The 18,339-nt window shown below is 42.8% G+C and overlaps 1 protein-coding gene across 3 annotated transcripts in view; it reads right to left on the minus strand.

Moving 5' to 3' along the window:
- The window catches only part of LOC308144946 (oxysterol-binding protein-related protein 10-like), a 62,865-nt gene extending 45,006 nt beyond the window's left edge, over positions 1–17,859 (minus strand). For all 3 annotated transcript variants that reach the window (XM_080516237.1, XM_080516236.1, XM_080516238.1), the window contains exons 1-2: positions 17,323–17,859; positions 5,663–5,838 (exon numbers count right to left, since the gene is read on the minus strand). In XM_080516237.1, coding sequence (XP_080372363.1) covers positions 5,663–5,838; positions 17,323–17,597 — 451 coding nt within the window. In that variant the 5' untranslated portion in view covers positions 17,598–17,859. The remainder of the gene's footprint in view (positions 1–5,662; positions 5,839–17,322) is intronic.
- Between the last annotated feature and the right edge of the window lie 480 nt (positions 17,860–18,339).

Consider the following 18,339-nt stretch of genomic DNA (forward strand, 5'->3'; position numbering starts at 1 on the left):
AAAACAAGTCTCAGGTAAAACCAGAATCAGCTGTGCATGAATACAAACCGATAAATCACAAGCGAAATGGCAGACTGAGCCTGCAGCGGCACGGTGGAAGTTCAGGGTGAAGCTTTGAACACTTTCTGAAGATGTTGGTGAAACCGAGGGAAACACCACAAAGATTCTCTTTCAATGTGTACACCAGGAGGGTCCAACCTATTTTAGTTCAAGGGCCACATTCAAACCAATTTGATTTAAATTACAACATAATAACCTTTAAATAACCACAAATCTAATGTCTAACCATTTTAAAATGCTTCCTGGTGTCTCCCACTGCAGCTAATATTTAGTGAAATCAAATTAACACATTTAATTGTGCTTTATGTTCGCAACATGGATCCTCTCTCCTTCCAGCACCAACGCTCATCAATGTGACGCGCGTGACAGATGAGAATGTGTTTCTTGGCCTGATGGATGGAAAGTTTCTGTTTATAAAACTGTGAGATCAACGCATAGATAAGCTTGGTGATTTCCCCAAGTAAATAATCAGACACTCCAGTTACTTCAATTGAAGAAATAATACTTTATGAGGAGATTCCACAGGCTATATTGCATATTTTGACACCCCAGTTTAAAGGACTTGTTTCAGGTGTACCATGGTTCCATATTCTGATTCTATTTTCAGAGTGTTGTTCATATTCCACATCCTGATGGGATGTTTTTGATGCACGTATGGAGAGTCCCTATGGCAGGATCAATACGCTCATTTCTTATCTTTGTTGCCTGCCGCCGCTGAAACTCACATCACAGCCTCCGACCTGACACCGACGGAGAATAAATCAGAAAACCCGAAACAACTCCACATCTCTGCATTTCCAACTCCCTCGTCTCTATAGTCGGCACTTCAGTGGATGTCACAGCCTCGTAAGGTCCCACAGTTTTAACTGCAGAATGAAATAAATCTGGAAAACTCCTCCTGAGGATTCAGATGCACAACACCAACCTTGGATAGGTTGACCTTTTAACCCCTTTTTACAAAAAAAAAAAAAAAAAAACATTATAAGCTCATTCAAAACATTTATTTCTAAGCAGTTCTCTTCATGCTATCTGCTGGTTGGCCCTGTGCCAGGAAAAGAAAAACAAAAATAGCGTAGTTGCGTCTGTTTAAAATTGGGTCCAAAAAGAGAAAGAGCCCCGTTATTTAGAAGTGATAATCCCAAAACACTAAGAAATCATACACTTAATCATTTGATTATTGATCTCAAGTCAAAAATAGCCAAGACGGCTTATTAGTTTGTGTTGATGGAATAAATATTTGAATCTACGGTAAATAAATGCACATTCAGTCCACCAGACACTGGAACTTTGATGCTTTGATGCCTCCTGTGATAATTGTGTCCTGACAGGGGTTATGTGTTTCCCCGACATTCTCCTGGAAAACATTTCTGTGTGGACAGAATTCAATCTGCACTTGTCAATCAGCTGCAGTGTCGACATGTGCCACAGCCACCAGGAGCAAAAAAGGCCTTTTTAAATGACGAGGAAACTCGGGAGAAAATGAGACGTTCACACCGGCGCACGTTCTGCAAGCGGCTGCTCGCCTCTTTGGGGAAAAACACAGCGTTTGTGCAGAAAAGCTGATACTGAACTGCCTTTTTTTTTTTTTTTTTGCAAAAAGAATAAATAAAAATCGAGTAACGAGCTTGTTGCTGGTGTCACGTTGTAATCCTCCACAGAAATCTAGTACTTACCCAGAGCCTGAGCGAGCGCCTACACGCGATATCTCTATCTATTTCTGTGATTAAAGATAATTAGTCGTCTGCATTTAGCGAAGCAGCCTCCACGTTGGCACGATGCTAATGCACACCTGTTTTTATGCAGATGTGAGTAATGCCACTTAGGTGTGGTGCAGGATGTTCTGCTCTTATTTAGAGAGAATGCTGCAAAACACTGAAATCTGGTTCCGTGTCACGAAAACTGCAAACTGGAGGTTTCGTTCAATGAATGGATGAGGTTCGTACTGGAAAAGGAGGAGACGGACACCAAAATGAAAAGCTGGAGCCGGTGTGCCTATTTATAACGATCGACAATAGACACCCGGTTTAGTCTGCGTGTCTTATTTAAATGTCAATATCCATCCCGGGGAGACGTCTGAGCAGTATCGGAACAATGGTGAGGGACTGAAAGAGCGAGCGAGGAACCTCCGCTCCACCAGCATCGGCTAATTACATCCGTTTTAATCACAGCGTCGTCGAGGACGCTACTGGCTACGATGATGACAGTCTGAGGGTTAATGCTCAGACCAGCATTTAGATTTGATTAAAGTGGAGGGAGATGTTACAAGCGAGGTACTTCAAACATGTATTTTCAGGGAAATGGACAGGCTGACAGGAGCGGGAAAAGGTGGAGGAGCAGCTGGAAAATTACAGGAACCGGCCTTTTTTTTCCATCACCACAGCATAATGACATTTACATCTTCTGACTCCTCTGACTGAAGCAGGACATTATGCTGGGGGAAAAAAATGGGCAGGTGTAACTGGAGGTGTAATTGGGTTTTAATAGCTTTAACTCACTGATTCTTCAGAATTCTTCCCCTTATGTTACGTCTCTTTTGTTCATGGCCACACAGTTCATTTTAATCTTCTATGCAGGACAGAGAAGGAGACATGAATGTCACATTTAAGCAGAATTAAAACACTTCGTGTGAACTAAAGTGACAGAAATTCACTGAGGAGGCAGAAACTGAAATGTTTATGTGCAAGTACATTAATAAAGTTACTAATAAATCTATTCATCATCTTAACAGCTGTATTTAACTCAGAGTGATGGGGGGGGGGGGGGGGGGGGGGGGGGGGAGGCCCTGAAGTCCAGAATAAAACCAGGGGTTTTTCTCACTGTGAGGCAAGAGGGCCTACCTCTAGAGCACTCACATATTATAAATATGAATACCAGAAAGTGTGAAAGTTCACAACGATCTGTGGTTGTGGCTTCAGATCGGCACAGTGAGTCAAGTTCACGGTCACGGGCGTGTGAAAAACAACAGCCTGCGAGTTAAAACCATGGTCCAGTGACTACACCAAACAGCTGCCACCTCCTGCTACTCAACAACCAATGGAAAAGGAGTGCAGAAGCCTTGTTTACACATGGTTTCATCCAGCCTCGGCTATGAGTTATTATGATAAAGATGACCTTCATCCCACAGCTGACGAACACTGCATGACTACAGTTGACTTACTTTTCATAATTAACTAATAAACCCCCACTCAGTTGGAGGCTTTGTGATTAACATATTACCTCAAACTGGAGACTTCCTCTCTCTCTCTCGAACTCTGACAAAGACTTCTATAATACCTGGGAAATATTTCTAAGGATTTGTTTGAGCCGTATTGGATTTCAAAAGCACCATAAATACTCTTTTTGCCCATTGTTTGTTTAATGCTGGAAAGAGTGCCAACTATGCAAGTCCTTTTCTCTTTATCTACAGATACTCTGTGCGCACCTATCAGTGGAATTTGTCTGACCTGCCTGGGAAAAAAAAAACTAAACGATTAAACATTTCATAAAAACATGTTGGAGTGGTTCATGTAGCTGTTGAAACTATATCCAGGAAGAAGACTGATGTTCAACAAACTTGTTGCACAGTAGCAGTGACCTATTTATTTGGTCGTTATGAGATCAAAATCACAGAAGAATGACGAGTCTCCTCTCACACACACTCAAACTGTGACAACTAAACAGAAACAAGATAGCAAATGAGCGTTTAAAAAGATTCCTTTGTACCATTTGATCGAGACGACGTCGGGCAGCCTAATGAGCCGGTTCATTGCTGAAGACAGTTTGACCCTTTCCTTTGCTTGACGAATGGTTTAATTTTCCACCTGAACATTCAGACGTGATTAAATTCATGTTGCTCTTCGCCTTTGCTCAGAAACCAAACACGGGTCCCTGCAGTTTCCCCCGACAATGACAACACTGTCCTCGTCGGGGCGGGAGCCCGAAAGACCCTCAGGTTACTCTCAAAAGCTGTGCGAAAGGTCACATGTAATTCCAGTGTTTCGTTTTACAGATAAGAAAGCTTCGTCAAAGCTCTCTTGTTACAATAAATGGAGCATAAAGGTGGCATTTAAGGCTTTGGATTCAGACCGGGGGAAAGATTATACGCAGCTCTCCAGCGTGACCGGAAGAACTGAAAAATGATTCACAAATGAACTTCAGTCACTTTTTGGCCGATCCTTGAGGAGGGGGCTTTATCATGGTAACTGATATCAGACCCAAGTGTGTTGGCCGATCCTTATCGGAGCCATTATGTTCTAATTGCTGCCTTCTGAAGCTACTATTTCTTTTCTCAATGAGATTCCTGATGATTCTCGCGTCGCCCTCAGGCCGGAAATACAAGCAAACTCTTTCAATCCCACCAGCAGCACGACCCAACTTCTCCTTTTTCCTCCGCTGCTCTGTGGGATCATTGTTTCCTCTTAGCTCGATTCACTGGATCACTGAGTTATTCGGGGAATATAGGCCAGGTTATTCTGATATCTTCCCCCACGGGAGTGAAAGGGGGCATTCCAGCAGCTCAAGTGGAGCAACAGTAACATGGAGTCTCGCTCGCTCCGGTGGATACAGGTCAGGCCTTCAGCACAGTGACCAGTGGCCGGCTCTTAAAGAGACACTGTAGTGCCGATTCAGGTGGAGTTTAATGCCCCTCCAGCTTGGGGGGGGGCAGCTTCTTATGCACTGTTTGCATGTTCCCCCTGTGCCTCAGTGGGTTTCATGTCCAGGTATTCCATTTTCCTCCCACAGTCCAAAAACACGCATTTGATGTGAAATACATTCCATGTGAGAATCTACACGGCAACGTTTCAAGTGAAAACGCATAGTTTTTGCGTTTATAATTTCAGTTTTGCATATAGTGGCGAGTAAACAGACATTCGTATGGACAAATGATGCAGTTGGAATTTCAGGTGACTCAACTGTAAAATTACCAAGTCCCAAGAGAACATGGACGACTCGTCATGACACTCTGCAGGCAGCCATTGTTGTTATTGTCCAACTCTCCGCACATGTGCAGAACAACTATTGACGTTTTTCACTTGAAAATGCTGTTGTGGAAATGGGGCTTGTACATTTCCAACATACTGTTGTATGGATGGTGGTGGTTTACAGCAGTATATTAGTCAGCCCCGACAAGAAGCAGCAACAGAACAAGCTGAGAAAAGCTACATGTGGGAAGTATTGTGAAGACCAGTTGCAGTTATGACCAGACCACGACTATCTATACAAGCTAATATTATTGTTTCTTAAACTGCACTAATTCAGGATTAGTGAGGTTTTTCTCCCCAAGTAAACATGAGTTTGATGCAACGGTAACAAAGCTACTATTCACTGGTGATATCAACATTGACAGCAGCTGTGCAGCCTTTTTTTTTTCCATTACTGTAATCAGAAAATGAACGTGAAGAAGCTTTCTTAGGTTGAATCTCTCAGACGACAAAAACAAATTAATTTAAGCTGCTTGAAGAGGAAAGCCTCCATCACTGAAGTGCCCTCCATATCCAGTCATCCATCACATTAGTATGTACACAGTACTCTCGCCGAGTCTAAAGTAACACACACACACACACACACACACGCGCTTCACACAGTTTGTTCTTGGCCTCGTCTCACCACCTGCAGGTCGTACCTCTGAGTTTGTACAGCTCTCCATTGACTGAGTTTACGATGAACATGTGGGGAGCTTCGTCGCTCGTGGTTACCGAGGCGCCAATCAGGGGCAGGGACCCCCGGGGCTTCTGGCTCTTCCCCTGCTCATTGACGAAGTACTGCAGCTGCCCCAGCTCCGGGTCCAACACAAAGTACCTGCACGGGAGGGAAAAGGAACAGAGAGAAAGAGTACAGTAATGAAGCAGTGGGAAATCATCCTCGTCATCATCATTTTTGTTTTATGCGCTCATTATCCTGTTTACTACCGGAACCTTTTTTTTATGTCCCGCAACACAAACTTTTGGAGATTTGGGAGAGTGAGAGCGCAAAGAGAAAGGAACGAGCCAAAAGAGAACCGCCATAAAACCACGCAACAGCCTCAGATTTCCCACCTGCCAAGCAAAAGGCACCTGCAGGATATTATTTACCACGGCCCCGCTCTGCCATCCGTGGACATTAACATCTGATCTTCTCACTAGCGGCCGCCCGGCGAGCTCCATTTCAAATTACTCAAGGTGGCGATTAGAGCGGTCATCTTGTGCAGCGCCTGCGGCTCCAGGCGTGGAAATTAAACCCCACATTTTCTCCTTTGTGATTAATGAATCACATTCAATCACCGCGTAATTGAATCTCGGCCTCGTCCATCGCCGGGCCGGGAGATTCGAAGCTCTCCGCCGCCGAGACGCACGGAGGGCAGGCACATTTCATTTCCGGTGGCCACAGAGGAGCGTCTGTGACATTCAAGATACCCGTCTGTCTGCTCCGCTTAGCGCCCTTGTTGTGGTCGTACAGTTCAGCTCTGCCTAACCTTTTCATGTCTGCGTACAGTGGCCCGAGGTAACGGCAGCAGCCTTTGTCCTGTCCGTGGTTTCAGAGCAGCTCTGGATCTCGCTCCTCGATTTTCCCCTCCGACATTGACCCACTTAACCTGCCCCCCCCACCCCGATTACAGAGGCAATAGCGATCGGCACATGGCCGCGGCTCCTTCTTATCGCCATGACGTCTCGGTTTTAGAAGAAGACTGAACAGCATCTGACACCTCCACTTCAATCTAACGGCCGGCGTCATCGAAAATGTGGACCACTTGATTTCTAGTTGGCTGGTATCTCGAGAGCCTCGTGATCAATAAATACGGTGTGAAAAGACATTGTGAGCTTCACGGAGCAAGTTGTCAAGTTTGTGTCCCACCACTTTCAAAACTCTGACTCCAAAAACATTACAGGAAAGCCAAAGCCCCGACAAACACACCGTCTACCTAAAGTACAGAAGGCTTGATTGAAGCAAATTCTGATTTCTTTGTTCTGATCTGTATCGCATCGCCAATATCTTCCGAATCCTGCTTGGTTTGCTGAAACTTCGGAGACAATAAAAACCTCTGAAAATCTTCGATATGTAAAACCTGCTTCTTTCTGGCTCTCCTCATGGAAGAAGCTTTAAATCTGATTTCTATAAATTCCACATTTCACTTGCGAGAGCTTTTCAATTGAATTTAGCTCAGGATCAATCCGCCAGTCACTTTAAAACAGATCATGTTTGTCCTGCTAATCTTTCCTCTGTGCTGCTTAATGTTTAACATCTCCACAAAAAAAAAATCAATTTCAAGAAATCAACAGCTTCACTCTAAACTTTTTCTTCCGACACTGGCTAAAAAGTATCTCTAAAATAGCGTCATTTTGTGATTCACATTTGGTTGTTGTTCTGACACATTCATACAAACTCAGCTTCTGACACACTGGCTGGCTGGCTCATGTTTTGATAGAAATCCCCGGCCTTATGTTATCTGACATGATGTCATAGTTGTAATCTGTTGTTTTTGATTGGTTGGCACATATCAGAGATGTTGGATCGCGTCCACTTTGAGCCCATCAGAGAGTCGACTGATGTCCGGAGAGCAGAGCAGAGGGTCCAGGATCTACGCTTTTGTTCAGGCTGGACATAAAATACAAACATTTTAGATCAGTTTCACGTTGTTTGAGTTTATTTCACTGGAAAGAGGCGAAACCAACTGGCGTGACAGGTCATGACCGGCGCCGGCAAAACAAACCAAACCAGTCAGATGAGAAAAGGTTTACAGATTTTAACATGATTAAAGATATCTATTACAATATACAAAAATGCTACACATATAATAATCTGTTAAAACAAATTAATGACCTCAACTTCTACTAAAGGATTAAAGTTCCACATGTAAAATATCTAGTAATATGTCATTTTTGGTTACATATTTGATTTCTTGATGATTTAGATAAAATGCGTTTTAAAAAAAACACTTTTCGCATGGTTCATGATTCACATGACAAAATAGTCACAATGTGATGATTTAACAATGAATTTGAATATACCATCAATATCAATAAATATACATATTGATTTAAATACTTTGATTGCAATCATATATTAGATTTATTGCAAAAAAATGCATTTTAGCTTCAAACTCATGGAAATGAAGCATATTGTATATCTGAATATTGGGATTATATTATTTACTATTCCATAATCATCACAAATAAAATGTCAGTGATGCTTAAACCTGTCAATAGTGCAGAAATAACTAACAAAAGCATTACCTTCTTACACTTAGTACAATGTTTTTAAGTGGATATCTACTCCTACACTGCCTACGCTGCTCCAGCTGTCTCAAAGCACTTTGTACTGTCAATTTCACCCATTCACATGCGCTCTGCTGTCACGGGAGGCATTTTTCTGTAAAACCTGGTAATTCCCCAGAGAGGATGCAGAACAATGCTGCTATCTGAAAATTGATCCACCGCTACAGCCTGGCCCACCCCCTCCGCACCCCTCCGTCAGGTGAGTGGGTGATTTATGTCGACCGGGGAGAAATCTGCCTGCGTCAGTCTCCATCCAGCGCCGTCTCTTTCCCGCTGTATGTGCACCACACACACACACACACACACACACACACACACACACACACACACACACACACACACACACACACACACACACACACACACACACACACACACACACACACACACACACACACACACACACACACACACACACACACACACACACACACACACACACAGTGTGAAGTCTTATCCCCTGTTCAGTCAGCACAATGGAGGCTTTTACCGCTGACCCCTCCGGGCGGTCTCTCGCCGCTGCAGCAGAACCACAGCGTCGAGCTTTAACATGATAAATGGAGCCACGCTGGCCTCGATATTGGGCCTCTGGTGTCCGAGTGCTGCTGGCATTACCACAACAGGCGAGGACACACACAATCGGCCAGCAGTGAACTTTTCACCTTTACAAAACGGGCTGAACGGAGACGAGGCATCGACAATGAATATTAATGCGGATGCCAAATAAGACATAAGATACAGGCATTTGTAGGATGAGCAGCTGATCTCAACATGTCGGTTGTGCTCGTGAAAAGGTTTTCAAATCTGCTCTAAATAACTTAGGCCAGATCAGAGGCTATTTGGGGTTTTAATCCAATTTGAAGGACCCATAAAACCAACAGAACATAGAGAGTTTTAGTCAAAATATTATCCGAGCATTACATGTGCTGTCAGGAACACTTTTTTTTTTTTTTTATCAATTAGTCATTTATTTGAAAAATAAATAATTATCTATAAAAATATATAAGTCATATTGTATGTATAGATAACGAATACATGTGTATTGATTTGAACATTGTTTACATTTTTATCTGTATTAATAATTTTATCTTCAAAGGTTCCCCACATGTTCCGTCTTTGTCATTGCTCCACATAAATACCTGCACTCCTCTGATTCGCATGCATCCCTCATCACCTTATAGACGTGTCCCGTCTTCTTTGATGTTTCATCAAAGCTCTCCTGGCTTTCAGCTGACTCCTGGAACTACAAAGAGCTCTCCGGTACAAATCCGTTTCTTGCTGTTATCTTTTATATACATCAGTACCAAAACAATAATTACACTGGAAAAGAGAGATTAGTGGAATGCGTCAACAGAAATACCGTCATTTCCTAATGCCTTCAGCAAGCTGGAAATAGCTCGTCAGCAGAATTTGCATCTCGTCGCCGTTGTCAGTTAATTTTTAAAAACGCTCCAAGGGACATCAGAGCAGCAGGACGTGGCGATTCAACTCTGCTCACTGGCAGGCGATGAGAGTGAAATTCACTATATATACTGTAATGATTATTATTGTGGCATTATAAGGATGTCATGTCAGCAAAGAATAATTGTAATGTTGTATTAGATGACAATTCACTACCGTACAGACTGAAATATTGCAAATATACCATAAACGTCATGTCAACATGTGCAATATAATAAAGCAAAACATAGGCTTAATTGCCATGAATTATGCTTCAATGTTAATCTACGGTGGTTGGCCAACAGATTGAATCTCGCTTTAAGATTATTTTGTACCTGGTGGTGGGAGAAGCGTAAAAAATCACCCAAAAATAACAACAACAAAAAACAAGAAAGTAAACAAACAACTGAAACACTGAAAAATATGTCTGAGCTAAAATCAACCAGATTCAAACCCTTTCATTGGTCTTTGAAACTCAAACTTCAACGGTCCACTACAGGGAAAAACACAAGATTCTAGAAAATCCACATGTGCACAAATAGAACATGCAAACTCCACACGGACCGACCCATCTACTCTACACCCTAATCTGGAATATTCCCTGTGAGGCACCACCACAGTATTACAGGAAATATTACAAAATAAAATTAGGAATTAATCACAATCAATCACATCAAGAGATGAGAGAGAGGACAGTGTGAAGTTATTAAAGAGACGGAAACTACATGAAATAGTGTTTTGGGGTTTTTGGGGGGGGGTTTTTTAACAGGATTTCCTAAAAGAGGTCAGCAGAAGATGAGTCAACTCCGAATTTTTCCACGGATGAGACGAGCACTGGAGCTGCACCGTCCCGAATCACAGCTCTGATCAAAGCAGCACAGCTTTCCACTGAGCCCATCTGCAAAGAGACGATTCATCCCTCACGATGTTCTCCATACTACCCTGTCCGCTCCGGATTACGCAGGTTCAGGAGGCAACATAGGAAATATAACAATGCACGCAGCCTCATTTCATACAGAGAGATGCAGAGAGGGCTTCACTTCACTAGAAAAGCCTGCACATGCGCCACAAACACAAGCCAGAAACTTAAAAACAGAGAAATATGTGCTGAATAAAACAGAACCGGGGAGAACTGCAGTTCTCAAATAAATCTTTCTTTTTTTCTTCTTACATGTCCCCACTATCATCACCGTGGAAACCAGCTTTGAAGCACTTACAAGCCACAGCATACGCCAATGTCAACAAACAATATATCATTATATGAAAAGCGCACAGCTGATGGAACTCCTGCTCCGTCTCACCAAACACACACAGAAGCTCCAACAGGTGTATCGTGGCAGACATTACACAATTGTCTGTCTGCGTAACAAAAGGCCTGACGTCTTGGCAGGTGTATTTTTATACCCCGGCTAGACCTGCTATAGAAATCCTGAGTGTGTATTAGTGTGTAAGTTACAACAGAGGCAGCCCGATTGTTCAGTCTGGGAAGCCTCAAGTCTGCATAATGTCAAGCTATTAATCCTGAAATGGACTCTCACTTCTTCGAGTGCAGCATTAAGCAGATGAGCTTTACTATATAGCAACTGTATGTTTGTATGTGTGGGTGTGTGTGTGTCTGTGCATGCCTGTGTACACAGGCAGAAATCCCTGAGGGGTTACGAGCTCGATGGATTGAACCAAAGAAAAGACAAAATTCCATCTATCTTCTATATCATCCATCTATTTTTGATAGTGATTTATGTAATTCAGGGTAGCAAGAACTATCACTAAAAGCAGATACACCTTTGACAGTCCTCACGAAAAGTCCTCATATTAAAGCCTGCAGCCCCATTGAAATCCACACGTGCACAGGGATAACATGCAAGCTCCAACACAAACCTGAGGCTTTCTCTCTAAAGAGTGCGATCCACTACACCTCTGGATAAAAGCAAATCTATTATCATTTCATTGACTAAAAAAAAATCTAGAATAGAAAAATGCAAGGAATCAACAAAAGCAAGAAAAGCTCTTCTGTCAACGACACTAACAACGCAAGATCGACAGCTTAATAATGTGCACAATGGTGGAGCAACACTGAGGTGGAACACATGAAGATTGTGCCACGTTTTCAAAATAAAACACCCGAAAATGGTCTCCATTTCTCAACAAAGTTTTTTTTTTACAAATGGTCATTAAACTGCAAGTTTGGAGAAAAGTGCAACATCATCACAAGTGTATGATCCTAAATGGACCGGTTTAAATCCGCCAGAATGGAAATGATAACTCGGGGTCTCCTTCCTGCTCTGAGGAGGATCAGACTCTCAGATCTGAACGGGTGACCTTCAGCAGACGTCTCGACGGATCAACGATCGCCGGCACAACGGCAGACCATGCAGCTGACTGACAGCGTTGCCATGGAGACGGGGACACTGGACACCGTTTCCAGAGAAGTTATATAACCTCTCTTGACCAACTCTTGACGACTATTCTAATTCCCAGACACATTTAACAAAGCTACGTGCAAATTTCCCACAGAAAGACCCTCCAATCCCAACCTGGAATCAAACCTGCGATGATAGATCCATAAACTACGCAACCAGAAGATAAAAGATTGATATTGCAGTGGAGACTGCATGTTTTTATCTTTAGATTATCCGGTGTGCGAGTGTGAATGCGTGTCTGTCTCGTCACTTCCAAGTTGTCTTAGGAGATTTCTGCCCTCCCTCATGATCGCAGCACAATTACACCCCGTAACCTCCTGAAACACTGAGCCAAGCAGCACTTTGTTTTTATTTATACGGGATAAACAAAAGCTGAAGCACAAAGGAATACAATATTCATTCTTCGGATTCATTCACAGCAGGCTAAAGTCTATCAGTTCTGGATAGACAGTATGAAATAAATGTAGTTTGAATTACTATAATCTGGTGTTTGCTTTGAAAATATTTTTTTTTAAAAGCCATCAAAACTTGCTGAATTCTTTATAACTTCTTTATTGTTTGTTATTTTCACCTCAATATTATCTTTGTATCAGTGTCAACCAATCAAGTTTAAAAACATGAGGGAGATTTTGTATGATTTGCACATTTGTCTCTATTTCAGTCCACTGTTATACACACCAGAGAACCGATGGTCAAACATACACAGTCGATGTCTTCTTTCACATCAGTGGGGGGGGGTTCTCGGTGCATATGTCCATGCAGACAGTAAGAAACTGGCTGCACAGCACATTTCCTTTCTCCACACACACACACACACATACACACACCATATCAGCCCTTCACGCTGGCACATGGCCGCCCACACTGAGGCAGAATTAGCTCCACTCAGGTCTGCTGCCCACCACGTCACGGCCTGCCAAACACAGCGTGTGATGAAGACCAGAACGTGACTGACAGCTGTAATCACTCCAGCCGGAGCGGCACGACTCCTTCGTACATTTCTATATCTGAAATAGAACCACGCTGCCGCCACCGACATATGTGAGAAGTGACAAGGAGCACGGAGCGCGGGCTTTGCACGAAGGATCGTCCACCTCCACCTGTGATTTTTACACTCCGACCTTCAAGGAACACCAAGACTTCATTTTCTAACCTTCATGAACTCGATTTTCCTCAAACCAGTTCAACCTTTTTTTACATGTCCACCTCTGGTAGAAACCTGATGAAGCTTTATGAGGGCATCTTGCATGGCAACTAAAACGTTTATAGGCTCAGGGAACCATAAAACTAGATTAAGTCACAATGCGTGAAGTCATGGAAACAAACGTTTAAACCTCAAGAGCCCAGAATTCAAACCTGATGTATCTCTTGTGTGCTATGTTTTAATTATATGGGAGTTATCTGGTGGTGTTTTAAGTTTATTGGGACATTAGTTTTTCCCTCCCTATGGTCATACGACAAGTGAGAAGAAAATGTCACATTTAAAAAAAAAAAAATCTTATTTGGGTTAAAAGATAGGAGCAGAATATCAGAATAAAGGAAAAGTTAAATTTGGGGAAGGTAAAGTGAATTGCGGAAAGTTTGGAGTGAAACATTGCAGGCGTTACAAATCATTTAGAATCATTAATGAAGCGTAATCTCCATTGAGTGGGAATATATGACAAAAACATGCTGTGATAATTGCAGGTTTTCATAAAATATGCTTTATTTGTTGCACCACTTGACTCCTGTGTACAGTCTTGTGCCCCAATGTATATTTCTCCAAGGGAAATCCTCCAGTTTAGTTTGAAGGTAAATATCTCCCTTTCACAAGAGCAAGAAATATTTAATATAACAATAAAATTGTTCCTGCTGCTGTCTTTACCAAGGCTCCCTTTAAAAAGAGATCCTGCAATGACCTTGTTAAATAAAAAATAAAAAAATACAATTGGCTTAGAAATTAACAAGATTTCACTTAAACTATTATAGATACGTTTATTTTTCAAGTCCCTATAAAACAAAAACAAAAAGTGATTTCAGCTCATGTTGCAGGAGAGAAACTGCACATTGTTTTCATTTATTTTAGGGTTTTTCTATGTGAAGTTTGGATGTTCTCTGGGATTTCCCCCCCCGAATTTCCGAAACAACCATTTCAGCCGGATTACTGCTTATAAATTTGTGTGACAGTCTGTAATAAACTGATGTGGACTCTGCCTTCACCAGTTATCAGATGGGCTCAGCTCCAACACTACGTGGCGACGAGTTGGACAAAGGTACAACTGCTCTGACATAAATCCCCCCATTCTCCGATGATCAAATTTTACATTATTACGTAGGTTCTCCCATCTCTTCATCCTCATTCATTTCTGGCGGCACGCAATAAATTGCAGTTCTTAGTTTAAATCCAACTGTGCATTGCTTTGAAAGGACGAATCTAAGTTTCGTGGACTTCGGTCTCCAGGTCTGGGGATGAGCAGTAATTACAGGTCTGGCCTCTAGGGGTGCTGTGACTCATAAGATACTGGAGCATGTAGTCCACCATTGTTGTGGTTGTTAGGTGACATCATAGCGTTATATTATTTCCCCACTCTGGGGATTGACGGTGTGTTCTAAATTAGATTTAACATATATTCTGAAATGGACTGCACAAACCCCAGTTTGGATTTTTGTGTACATTTCTCAGCATTTTCTCAAGTTTTGCCAGGTGATTCGAAACAGAGTTTGTTTTTGTCTGTTTTATCCATTTTTTCTTCTTCGGCAGCTCTCAGTCTAATGTTGGGTTCCTATATTGGCCCTCAGCTATCAAAACTTTGAGAACTTCACCATTATTATATCTGTAAATACAGAATTATTTCTTACTGAAAACCGCTCTCATAATTAGTGAGTTAAAAGCATTAAGACGAACCATTGGCGGTGGAACTTGGTGAAATCTGATGCAAACGGGCTCTTTTGAGGTCTACACAGAGGCCCCATCTGATCCGATTGCACATAAATAGGCTTCTCAGTGTTGAATTACATTTTCAGGATGCTTCGGTCAGCGGTCGCTGTGTCCACACAATTACTCAGCTCAAGGCCAACGCACTGCGAGGAATCTCCCCTTGAAAAGCTAGACCTTTGACTTTCTTCCACCTTGAAATTTAAACTATCCAGGTAGCAAAAAGTCTTCTGAAGTAAAACAACAAGAAAAATAAAATAAACATTTTCACGATCAGCTCCATCTTATTTGCTCACTTCTCTGTTTAAAACTAATCCCACGAGGACATTTGCACAGAATTTTGATTTTTTTCCAATCAGCATGGCCTCACTTTATTGTCTTTCAAGCGAGCACGTGCCTCTTTATTAGCCAGGTATTCCTGGGGGGGGGGCACATCAAGACGCCGCTCGGTGCATCATCTCCCTGTCAGTTTAATGGGGAAGCAGGGAGCAGTGGCTCTTTCCCTCCACCTCCGCCTCACTGTACACCACCCTCCTCTCACATGCACTGGCTCCCAGCCCAGATCGCATAAACAGCGCCATACAGCAAGCGCTGCTCCGCTCTGCAGCACTGCCACAGCCACAATGGGACACTCACCGTCTGCTTTATCTCTGGGACTCATTTTTATTGTGGATCACACTGAAGCTGCAGCAGCAAAAAATAACAAAAAAATAACCTGCATAATTCATGTTGACTGAAAAAGACTTTCTACACCTCTGTAAAAGGGGAGACACAATCAGATGAATCATATGTGGCTCACAATATGTGCAGGCCTGAGCTGTAATTTCAATCCAAGAACTTGATCATAACTCTCTCCCTCTCTCTCAATACTGGTTGGTGTTTGAGTTAAGTAAATCAGACACAGCAGGGAGCGAGTCTATTAATGCTGCATGAGGTACAGTGGCACAATAATGCACCGCTGTGATCTCGACAGTTGTTGCTGACGTACCCTGTTCTTCATTAGAGTGCGGCTGCAGCGGCGGAGCTCAAGTGATATCAAAGAATCACGGGACATGAGGGAAATATCAATACGTGGCAAGAAACACAACAATGTATAAGAGCAAACGTAACAACCTTGCATGAGGTAAATGCGCACGTATATGCCAAGAGAAGTAAAGATTATGCAAATTCTGCAAGCTATAGGAGGAAGTGTCAAGCTCAGCCTTTTTACAGGTCCAGGGGCAAATCAGTCGAAAATACACAGAATTGCTTCAAACTTCTCAGTCATAACACCGCATTGATTTTCTTGAGTTAAAAACCCAAAATGGACATATTGTGGACACAATAAAGAATACATTTATATAGATATATACACATTTCTGGAAAAAATGTTCAATGAATTAAATTGGCAACTGACATACTATCAGATTAAATGCATCTTTAACACCGACTATTATCATTTGGCTCCACTTCCTATGACTACTACCAATGACTCAAAACATCAAGATTCTGATACATGCAGGATATAAACAGAGGTGAAGAGAGTAATGAAAACATTTTGTCAGGTACACCTACTGCAATATTGCTCAAAATGAACTCATAGTAAAAGTAAAAATAGAGTTCTTGGAAACATATTCAAGTGAAAGTACAAATCATTGACAAACTACTCTAGGTATGAATTACTTTTCAAACTCAAGAAAATTACTTTGACAAAAGCAGCCATTTGATTCCATTTGCTTGACTGACTATATATCCAATATAACTTTCTCAAACAAACAGTATAGTATCTGACAGGAAGAAAGTTTTTTCTCAGTTTAATAATGTAATCCCATCGAATGGTTTGAATCCAAATTCAAAGTTGGACTGATTTGATAAAGTATCAGACTCGATAAAAAAAAGAAGATGTAAACAAAGTTACATACCTGATATAAATACTCCCAACAACCACCAAAAGTTACTAGCCGAGCACAGTAACGCGAGTATCCCATTACTTCCATCTTATTCGGGGTTTGTTTACTCTACAGCTGAGAGTAAAGTAGTTCATTCTCAGGCCTAGTGAGCCCCTCTTAAAGCCCCTCTCATCTTCCTCCTCCTCCTCATCCTCCTCCTCCTCCTCCTCCTCGTGACGTGGTGGTAAAAGTGCAACGTGGACGGGGCAAATAACAACACCTGAACCGAAAGTGAGCCCAGGCTATCCTCTCCTCTCTCTCCATCACTCTCTCTCTCTCTCACTCTCTATCTGTGTCAGTGTCTCTCTACCTGCACGCGCTGCGCTCACCTGTTCTGCCAGCCCTGGATCAGGTTGGTATATTTGCTGAGGACTCCTTCCAGCTGCCTCTTCCTCGCCTGCTGCTGCTGCTGCTGCTGCGGCTGCTGCAGATTCATGCTGTTGCCCTGCACACTTCCCCGGCTGCCCGCCGCTCCAGCCGGGCCGCTCGCACAGCCGGAGCCGGGGCTGTGCGACGCGCTCCGCACGCCGGACTTCCTGGACGCGGAGCCCGGGGAGTTGGTCCTGGTGGTCCCGGGATGCGGACTGCAGAGCGTCTTGTCCATCCTGGCGACGGGACGGGAGGAGGAGGAGGAGGAGGAGGAGGAGAAGAAGGAGGAGGAGGAGGAGGAGGGGATACAGATGCACCACAGGCAGCGGCGGCTGCGGTGAATCTCTCGGTGTGCGTCTGCGGGACTTTTTCTTTTCTTTTTTTTTCTGCTTTTTCTTTTCTTAGCGCGCAGGCTGCGCTGCGCCGCTGTTCGGAGCGTCTCTGTGCGCGTGAGGGAGCGGACACGCTCCTCCGCAGTGTGCGGCTCTCCTCCTCCAGCCTCGCTCCTACTAGGAAGGAGAGCAGGACGCAGACACTCCCCCTCTCCACCGTGGACCTGCCCCCGGATATTACAATACGATCCTGTTCGACACATCATCGCTCCAAAAGAAAAAAAAAAAAAAAAAAAAAGTCTCCCAAATGCAGGGAAAACCTCGGATGACTCATGTTTTAGTCTGCAGCAGGAAAACCAAGAGCTGCTTTGCTTCTTCACAATAATTATGATATATCTGCAGCCACAAAACACGCTTAACCTCTAAAGGAGAAATGATCCCCATAAAATCGTATATGTAGTTGTGCCATGTTGACATAAAACTGAAACATTCATGAAGTTTCTGACGTCAGTGTCGACCTTACTTGTTGTTCACAGTTATGTTTATGTGTCTTATGATGGGGCCTGTTACAAACATGTATTTGTTCAACTATTTGATACCTTTTCATGAGATAATTTGTCTTAAAATAACAGTTCTAACATGTTT

Source organism: Blennius ocellaris (assembly GCF_963422515.1).
Source record: "Blennius ocellaris genome assembly, chromosome: 20".
Taxonomy (NCBI): domain Eukaryota; kingdom Metazoa; phylum Chordata; class Actinopteri; order Blenniiformes; family Blenniidae; genus Blennius; species Blennius ocellaris.